Source organism: Arvicanthis niloticus, chromosome 2 (genome assembly GCF_011762505.2).
Source record: "Arvicanthis niloticus isolate mArvNil1 chromosome 2, mArvNil1.pat.X, whole genome shotgun sequence".
NCBI lineage: Eukaryota > Metazoa > Chordata > Mammalia > Rodentia > Muridae > Arvicanthis > Arvicanthis niloticus.
This window is the reverse complement of record NC_047659.1, coordinates 101,328,755-101,337,972: the sequence shown is the minus strand read 5'-3', so window position 1 is coordinate 101,337,972 and position 9,218 is coordinate 101,328,755. Positions and strand designations below refer to the sequence as shown.

General features: G+C 48.8%; 1 protein-coding gene across 1 annotated transcript; it reads right to left on the bottom strand.

Annotated features, from left to right (window-relative positions):
• Window positions 1-574: 574 nt before the first annotated feature.
• On the bottom strand, window positions 575-2,744 carry Mrps26 (mitochondrial ribosomal protein S26). Its single transcript, XM_034494171.2, has 4 exons — window positions 1,933-2,744; window positions 1,696-1,842; window positions 1,492-1,615; window positions 575-1,034 (listed from the first exon to the last, which is right to left on the bottom strand). Exons 1-4 carry the CDS (start codon window positions 2,247-2,249, stop codon window positions 915-917), a joined length of 708 nt encoding a protein of 235 aa, XP_034350062.2. The 5' UTR covers window positions 2,250-2,744; the 3' UTR covers window positions 575-914.
• Window positions 2,745-9,218: the final 6,474 nt, after the last annotated feature.

The window sequence follows — 9,218 nt, the reverse complement described above, 5'->3', positions numbered from 1 at the left end:
AGACAGTCTAATGAGTGAGTGCCAGGTTCCAGTGAAAGACCCTGTCTCAAAACCCAGAACAAAATAAACCAAACCAAACCAAACTAGACCAAGGTGAGAGAGTTCTAAAGAATGACACCCAAGACTGCCCTTTGGCCACCACTTACACACACACAGTAAGAACAGCAACTGACCGGAAGAAGCAGGTCTAGCTTGGGAGTCTACCACCTGCTGGGTAGTCCAATAGTGCTACGTCAGGACAGGGTCTGGTTAAGAAATCACTGCTGGAGAGCTACCAGGAGAAACAGGGTACCCTTTTGCTTTCTGAATCTTGGATACACCAGACCCTAGCTAGCAAAGCCCAGAATTAAGCAAAGCAGAGAAACTAACTCATAGCTCAAACTTGCTTTTGGCTAGTAACCTAAAGACCCAAATAATTAGGGATAAATTTATTTTACAAATAATAATAATAATAGAAAAGAAAAAAAAAAAGCCATATAACAAATGGCTTTGATTTTACAAGCACGTTAGCATCTTCTGTAGGTATTTCCCTCTTTCATTTGCTCTATAACTGTAGTCAGTGAATGGGCAAGACTGGGCTCCGAAACTTTATTTATAAAAGCAAAAAACATTTGGCTCACACTACTTCCAAGAGACTCAGGAGACAGCTTGGCTTCTAGAGGGGACACAGTCCAGTCCGATCCTGTGTGATAGAAACTTCCCAGAGTTTAATGCTGTCCTGAGTTTGTATGTGGTATCAGAACAGGGTACTATGTCTAGGAGCTTCCTGGCAGGTGGTGAGCGCTGAGCCTAGAATGAATGGGGGCCGCTCTGGAAAAGGCTGAGCCATCCTCCTGGGATGCACCAATTCCTACTCCAATACGCAGTCCCCAGGCAAGCATTGTCCTTATGTGGGCCCCTAGAAGCCTCAGTGCTCAGTTCCTGACCACCTGCCCATCTTTGGTGATGGCCCAATTATAACTCTTCGGAGAGTCCAACGCTTCTTCTATCCGTGCCTCCAGGTTCTCCCGAGTGATGAAGTTCTTTGCCTCCTCCTAAGAAGAGAAAGGTTAGCTATGTGGAATCTCCAACAGAGCTGGCTGCCTGCACAGCTGTCTCTAGCTTACCTAAAGAAGGGTATCAAGAGCTCAGGGCATCTTTGAGTGCCTCACCAATCGTCCAGCACAACTGTACTAGGTGACCTCAACCATCGTATTCTTCTTCCTTGGACAATCACCCACCAGATCTCTCAGCCACAACCCAAGGACAAATCGTGACAACCTGATTAGAGGGGGTGGACCCTCTCAAGCTTGTCACTCCCTCTTAAACGTTCCATTCTCACTTACTGTTTCCCTGACTTCAAGTTTCACATGGCAATAGTAGCCTGTAGCTTTTCATTGACCATCGCCTGAAGACTCTGGTCACTTAACGCCCTGTGCTGCTCCCCCCAGAGCATCCCTTGCTGGAGTCTCCAATGACCACATTCCCCACGACCTCACGACCTCTGCCCACCTGCAGTTTGAGCACTTCTTGCTCTTTCAGTTGCACCCAAGCCTGCTCCTCCTGGGCCCTCTGGGCCTGGGTCTCAGCCTGCTGAAGCTCCTGGGCCTGTGCTTCCAGCTGCAACCTAGCTATCCTGCGAGGGGCAAGAAGCCGAGGGTGAGCGGGGCCGCGTATGAGCCTGGCCCAGTCCACCCAGCCCCGTGCCTCTCGCACCGTAGCTTCTGCAGCCGCCGGTTCTCCTCCCGGTTCCAGGCCATCAGCTCCCGGTGCTCCGTGATGGCCTCTTGCGCCTTGCGCTCAGCCAGAACCCCGGCTCGGGCCTCGTGCAATTTCCTTCGCACCTCCAACGTGAACTCTAGCCTGGATGAGGTCGGGCTTCAAGTCAGCACCCATCCTCCAGCCCCAGCACTTCCCAGAGGGCGCCGAAGGGCGCTTGCCCTTTACACACACCTGAGAGCGCGCACGGTCTCCCGGTACTGTCGGTAGCGCTCGGTCAACACGAAGAATTCCGCAGGGTCCACTGCGGGAGGCATTTTCACGCGTCCGACCTTGGACTTGGCAGGCGGGTCGTGGCGGGTCTTGCGGCCGCGCACGGGCAGGAGCAGCGGGGTTGGAGGTGGGCCCCCGGGCCGCGCGGCCAGGCGGTTCAGAGCGCGCAACATGACAGCTGCCGCCTGCGCCTGGCCCGCCCCGGAAGTGGCCGTGGAGCACCACGGGAACCTCCAGTCCCCGCCCCCGTTAGGCGGAGCTCTTGCTGTCTGGCCCATCGCGTCCCCGGAATCTCGGGTAGAGTGGGAGGGGTCGAGGAGCACCTTGGAGACCACAGCTTTCTGGGCTGCGTCGGCCGTGTGTGACAGCCACACCACCGGACGCTCTGCCTACTTGTTCTCAAGCTTGGACGCCGCCCCCAAGCGTGTGGCTCTGGAGCTCTCTGGCCCATCCATGGCCGGTCTACCCTTTCAGGACTGATGCAAGAATTTCTGAGCTCCTGGATACTTAAGTTAGGCTTACACTTACTCTTTCAGTAATCGCTCTCCTGGTGCACTTTAAACTTTAGATTTGCAAACTAGCAACAAACCATTTCCTTGCCCTGCACTGACCTGGTGTGGTCTTGGACAGCTCTGCAGTTGCCAGAGTTCTCAGTATCAGTGACCACTTATTCACAACTGTGCGGACTGTGTGAGGTGACCCTTGTCCTCTTCCTCTTTACCGGGTCTTCCCACCTTGAGACTATTCTTTATGAAGTACTGTTTCCTCTACAACTGAAGAAAAACAGCCAGCAGTGCAGGGCAGAGAGCTTCTGTGCCAGAGGTAGTTCGTAGCCCTCTGTCCCCCAGCAAGGAAGGTTGTTGGTAGTCAAGAGGCTGACCTTGAGCTCTGGGGAACTGAACTCCCATCCCACTCATTAGTATTGTCAACACCAGATTCTGCAGAGAACAGCAGGCCATGGTCCTGCACTTCCAGGGGAATTGGGAAGGTCTGAGGAGCCTGGGCTGATTGCAATACCCGACATTTTCTCAGAGGAGAACAGAGGCTGCTATCAACTTCCAGGCCCGAGACATGTGAAGGAGCCCCAGCCAGCACCCTCTTCCTCTCAGTCAGGCTTTGGAGATGGGATGCCAGAGGGTACTCTGGAGTCCTGGGCTAAGCTGGTGACTGGTTTTCCTGCAGGGTGCCCACCATGAGACCATTGCTGATCGTGGAGGATCCAGGATGGATGGTCGGTGGAAACCAGGGCACTACTGCCACCCTACCCTGGAGTGCCACAGGCCTGCACTGAACGGCAAGGAACCTGGCACACCTGCCCCATTTTTTTTTTTGTGACAGGGTCTCACTACATAGCTCTGGCTGGCCTGGAACTTATAGTGTAGATCAGGCACACAGATCCTGCCACTGCCTCCTAAATGCTGGAATTAAAAGCATGTTCCACCACACCTGTCCTAATCCTTTTTTCTTTGGGGTCACCCTAGACAACCAGCATCTCATCTCAGATAATTTCAGTGTCTGGGCCAAGAGAATATTCTAGGGTATGATCCATTTCATAGAGGCTCTCTAACCTTGCTGGCTCTGAAGTCCTCTCGGCTGGTCAGGTCCACCAGAAGGATGCTTCTTTTGGAGGGTTTCACAAGTCTAAGAGATTTAGGCCTAAGGTGGATGAAAGGTGTGGAGTCATTCTGAGTATCTAATGCTACAGAACTAGAAGGCAGGCTCTCTGCCCCCTTTCTCTGGCCTGTTGAGGATGTGGATTCAGATGCAGTGGTGATGGAAGTAACTTTCCATTCACTGACCCTCCCCGCTAAGGTGACAAGACAGAATTGTAGAGGACAGAAGCTGGGAAAGGAGGCTTTCTGGGCATTTCATGGGTAGAGGGACAGAGCTGGAGGAATGGAAACCCCCTCATTTACCAAGGGGTAAACTATGAGTGAGGGGACTCCAGGTGGCTGCAGGACCCTGTTCAGATGGTCCTAGGATTTAATGACCAGGCTGTTCTATTTCTTTTGGTGCCAAATACAGTGATATGTTTAAAACAAACAAACAAACAAACAAACAAACAAAACCCAAACAGGGTCTAACTTGTTGGCCTTATATTTCCAACAAAGCCCTGGCTGGCCTTGAACTTGTAGCAATACCCCTGCATCTGTCTCCAGAGTGCTAAGATTGTGTGTGCTACCATATCAAGGTACAGTGATATCTTGAAACAGGGAGGTGTTAAGTCGCTACTCAAATCCCTCCCCGCAATGTTCTATGAACAAATATGAAGTTGCTGCTGGCTTTTAAGGCCATCAAACAAATGCTCCCCCATCTTAGATCTTCCTAGGGACCTGAGGTTGAAACAAAAAGCATAATGGAGCTGGAAAGATGGCTCAGCAGTGAAATTCTGAATGTGGTTTCCAGCCTCCATATCAGGCAACTCAGAATGGTCTGTAACTTCAATTCCTAGTGATCCGACACTTTCTTCTGGCTTCTGGGGGACACTCGCATGCATGTGTGTGTATGGCGCATAAGTAAAAAAAAATAATAAATCTTTTAAAACCAGTTTTTAAAAATAAAATTTCAGTGATTTACATTTATTTATTTATCTAATTTTGGTTTTTCGAGACAGGGTTTCTCTGTGTAGCCCTGGCTGTCCTGGAACTCACTCTGTTGACCAGGCTGGCCTAGAACTCAGGAATCTGCCTGCCTCTGCCTCCTAAGTGCTGGGATTAAAGGTGTGTGCCACCACTGCCTGGCACAGTGATTTATTTTTTATGTTCATTGGTGTTTTGCCTGCATATATATATCTGTGTGAGGGTGTCAGATCCCTTGGAACTGGAGTTACAGACAGATATGAGCTACTTGTGGGTGCTTGGAACTGAACCCAGTCAGTGCATGGCATAATGGTGACCAGAGCCATTAGGTGATCAAGTGCACCCAGCTTTAGGAAAGTGACAGGCAGCATAAGAGGCACCATTGTGGGTGCTGGGCATGGGCTTCGGGATGGCTCTGTGACTTCCTATAGTTGTCTTATTAGCAGGAACAAGAAACAAAGGCAGAGAAATGTATGCTACATTCAGAGAGACACAGACATTGGTGTGTGTGTATATATATATTTTTCAAGACAGGGTCTCACTGGCTGTCTTGGAATTCGAAGTAGGGAAACGTATGCTATCTTAAACTATTTCAAGGAACAGACTCTAGTAAGTGGATGATGTGTGTGTGTGTGTGTGTATGTTTTTTTTTTTTTTTGAGACAGGGTCTCACTGTATAGCTCTGGCTGTCCTGGAACTGGATCTGTTGACTGGCCTCAAATTCAGATTCTAGTGTTTTATTTTTCCTGTGTATGTGTGCTTGTCATATACAGGCATGTCTTCAGGTGAGTGTATATGTAGACACACGGAGGTCAGAAAACAATCTGTCACTCCAAACCCTTATAGACCTTCTGTATCCATCTTCATATTAGTATTACAGGTGTGTTCAACATAGATATGGGCAACACTTAATGTGGGTTCTGAAGATCTAAACATGTCTTGTGACATACATGCTAGTTTTATGTCAACTTGACACAAGCTAGAGCTATCTGAAAAAAGGAAACCTTAGTTGAGAAACTGCCTCCATAAGATCCAGCTATATAGCATTTTCTTAATTCTCAATTAGAGACTGATGGGGGAGGGCCCAGTCCATTGTGGGTGGTGCCACCTTAGACATGTGGTCCTGGGTTCTGTAAGAAAGCAGGCTGAACAAGCCACAAGGAGCAAGCCAGTAAGCAGGTCCACTCCACGGCCTCTGCATCAGCTCCTGCCTCCACATTCCTGTTCTGTTTGAGTTCCTGTCCTGACTTCCATGATGATCGTGATATGGAAGTATAATCAAATAAACCCTTTCCTCTCCAAGTTGCTTTGGTTATGATGGTCCATCACAGTAACAGAAACCCCAACTAAGACAGGGCTTAATGTTTGTACAACAAGGTGTCTTACCTGCTGAACCCATCTTACCAGCTCTGTAACATTTATAAAGAGTGGGTGATTTTATTTTATTTTTCCTTTCAAAAATCCAAAGAACCAGTGAACAAGTGGTGGCGCAGCAGCTTAGGCAGAGGGCGAGCCTGCACCTTCTGCTCTCTCTCTCTCCTGGTTCAAATCCCGCTTCTCCCGTTCGACTCTGCCCGAGTCTCATGGGAAAAAAAAAATCCAAAGAACCACGCTTCCCAGGAAAATCTCTGGCCTGTTTCTCCTGGAACTTAAGTCTTTTTAAAGACAGAGTCTATGTAGCCCTGAATGGCCTCAACCTCACAGAGATCCACCTCCCTCCACCTCTTAAGTGCTGGGGTTGAAGGCACGTGCCAGCATGTTTTTAAGGATTGTCTGCTGTTCCTTCTTAACAACTCAAATTGACTGTTGTGTCCCATTCAGTAGAATAGGAAAGCCATCTGTTCACCATGGAGCTTCTGCTGATGTCAAGACACAAAAATCATGGCATCTCAAGTTGTTTGTGACCAGCTGGGGAAACATGGTCAGAGCTGAGCTGTGGAGTTGGAGACACATGGTACAAACCCTGACAGTGGCTGAAGGTGAGCAAGTTAGAGTTTGACAGAAGACTAGCAAGTGAGATGCTCCTGCAGATATAAAACAGGAGGGTGGGTGGAGCCCTGGGGGGGGAGGAGAAAGGTAGAAAGGGCTGCTTTTGGACCACTATCGAGTCATTCAGTAGGAAACACAGGGGTCCGGGGTGCTGGAGGTGGAGGAAAGCCACAACCCCAGAGTCCCACATCCCCCACCTCTTTGGAGAATAACACTGTGATATGGGGATATGAGTGAATCAGACACAACAGATTCTTGGGGTTCAGCACCCAAGCTCCTCTGTAAGCATGGGTGTAAGAGGTGTGGGAATGGAGGGTGAAGGAAGAAGGACAAACTTCTTAAGCCTGTCACAAATGAAAAGGAAGTTAAGCTTCGGGGAATGCAGGCCTTCTATGGCAGATGATCTGGGAACAGTGCTGACCAAGTGGAGCCAATGAAGTATGGTCTGAGTGGAAGGGCTCTGGGTGTGTGCTCCAGGCTGGCTGCACACTTCTTCCTGAGGAAATGCTCAGCTCCATTCTGACCCTTCCCCCGATCCAGGTGCAGAGTGTCATGGGTGAATTGGTCACGTTTGCTCTTTCCACACAACTGTGCTATGCAAGACACATTCTTCTCTGGACATACAGGAGTCCTTTGTGGGGCTTGTGTCCTGACTAAAAAAGAAAGGAGGGCTATTTCTGTGGAAGGCAGCAAAGGGCAGAGGTCATTCCTGCTGAAAGATACCTGTTAGCAGGCAGGTGATGTATATAACAGTAAGAGCTGCTGATCAAGGCAGCACAGCCTCCAGGAGAGCCCTGCCGAGTTACTCTAGTGTGCCCTGGTCAAGACTAGCCTTGGCAGAGGTGGGGAGCAGTCTGGGCTGTTAGTAGGTGGATAGCAGCACACACAGAAGATTTTCTTAGTGGTATGTGTATTCACCGAGGTCTTGCTGACCTAGTAGGCATGCTCCTCCATTACTGGACTCGATTACACAAAGGCTCTAAGGCAGTATGCAAGAACAGGGCATTCTTCATGGAAAGTTCCTGACTCAGTGGTCGTTTGGAGCTCCAGTTCCTGGAGGGACAGAGTGACCCCAATGACTGACACTCAGTGTAAAGCTCATCTGCTGTCACATCTGTGCTCTCACAGGTTTCTGCAATTCCTCCTGTACATCCTTCTCCTAGTTTGTTTTTTTTTTTTTCCCCCTCCAAAACAGGGTTTCTCTGTGTAGTCCTGGAACTTGCTCAGGTTGTTTTCAAATTCACAGCAGTCCCCCTGCCTCTGCCTTCCAAGTGCAGGGACTAACGGCATGTGCCACCCCTGCCCAGCCTCTAGAAATTTTTCTTAATTAATTAATTTTTTCAAGGGTCTCACTATGTAGCCCTGGCTATGTTGGAACTCAGTAATGTAGAACAGGTTGTCCTTGAACCTACAGAGCTCCACCAACCTCTGCTTCCAAGTTGGGATTAAAGGTGTGTGCCCTATGCCAAGCTAAAAACTGTTTTACATTTATTTTATTTTCTGTGTATGGGTGTTTGCCTGCATGTATGTGTGTACATCACTTGCTTGACTGGTGCCCAGGGAAATCAGAAGAGCACACTGGATCCCCTGGATCTGGATGATTGTGAGCCATCATGTGGGTGTTGGGAAAAGATCCCAGGTTTTCTCCAAGAACAAGTGCTCTTAACCACGGAGATGTCTCTATCCCACATTTCTTCTTGTACATAAACACCATGAACATGCGGTATACACTAGGCTTCCTTTTCATATCACTTTGTCTAACTTAAAGCCCACTGATGGCTCCAACTGACCTTTCCTTTCTACTCAGTTAAATTCTCAGTATCGCTTGGGACTGGTGGAGGTTCTCTCTTTCCCAAGCAGCCCAAAGCACTTATCTCTGATGTGCCTCTGTGGGACATACCAGGGGGACCTGCTGAAGCCTCTGAAGCACAGAGGCCATGCCTGCCTCCCCACCTTTGCCCTCAATGACAACTAGAACACCTGGTCAGCCTTCACAATACCCAGGGCAGCCACAGGTCTGGGTCCTAGCCAGAGGGGATTAGTGAAAACAGTGAAAGCAGCAAATGAAGCTGCTTGCTTTATGAGCTTCTTCTGATTTCAGGTTGGTAGCAGTGGCCTAGCTCCCACCGTGGGGGTGAGGATTACACCCTCAGGATACTGGCATCAGAAAATGGAAAAACAGGCAGAGGTGGTACAGGCCTCCAATTACAGTACTTGGGAGACAGAAGTAGGCAGATCTCTGTGAGTTCAAGGCCAGTCTGGTCTACAAAGCTAGTTCTTGGTCAGTCTGTGCTACACAGTGAGACCTTGTCTCAAGAAACAAAACAGAATAAAGAGAAAGTTAAAATGTTAGATGTAGTGGCAGGTCATACTTTTAAAATAATGGTGTAGGTTCTAGTTAGTGTCTACAATCCCAGCCCCAGTACCTGAAATAAACAGCACCGCAGTAGAAATAACAAGGCATCGAAACCTTGTCTTGAAAAAAAAAAAAAAGAAAAAGAAAGAAAGAAAGAAAGAAAGAAAGAAAGAAAGAAAGGAAAAAAAAAGGAGAATGGCCCTCATAGGTCATATATTTGAATATTTGGTCTCCAGTTGTTGGAGGAAGTGTATCACTGTGGCTGAGCTCTGAGGTTTCTAAAGCCTATGTCATTCCTAGTCTCTGTCCGTCCGTCTGTCCGT

Bases quoted from the DNA above. Each gene is read 5' to 3' on its own strand.
- Mrps26 (XM_034494171.2), bottom strand. From the start codon at position 2,249: ATGGGCCAGACAGCAAGAGCTCCGCCTAACGGGGGCGGGGACTGGAGG. The intron at 1,843-1,932 runs GTGTGTGTAAAG...GACCTCATCCAG, and splicing joins GAGACCGTGCGCGCTCTCAG to GCTAGAGTTCACGTTGGAGG. The intron at 1,035-1,491 runs GTGGGCAGAGGT...TTCTCTTCTTAG, and splicing joins AAGAAGTGCTCAAACTGCAG to GAGGAGGCAAAGAACTTCAT.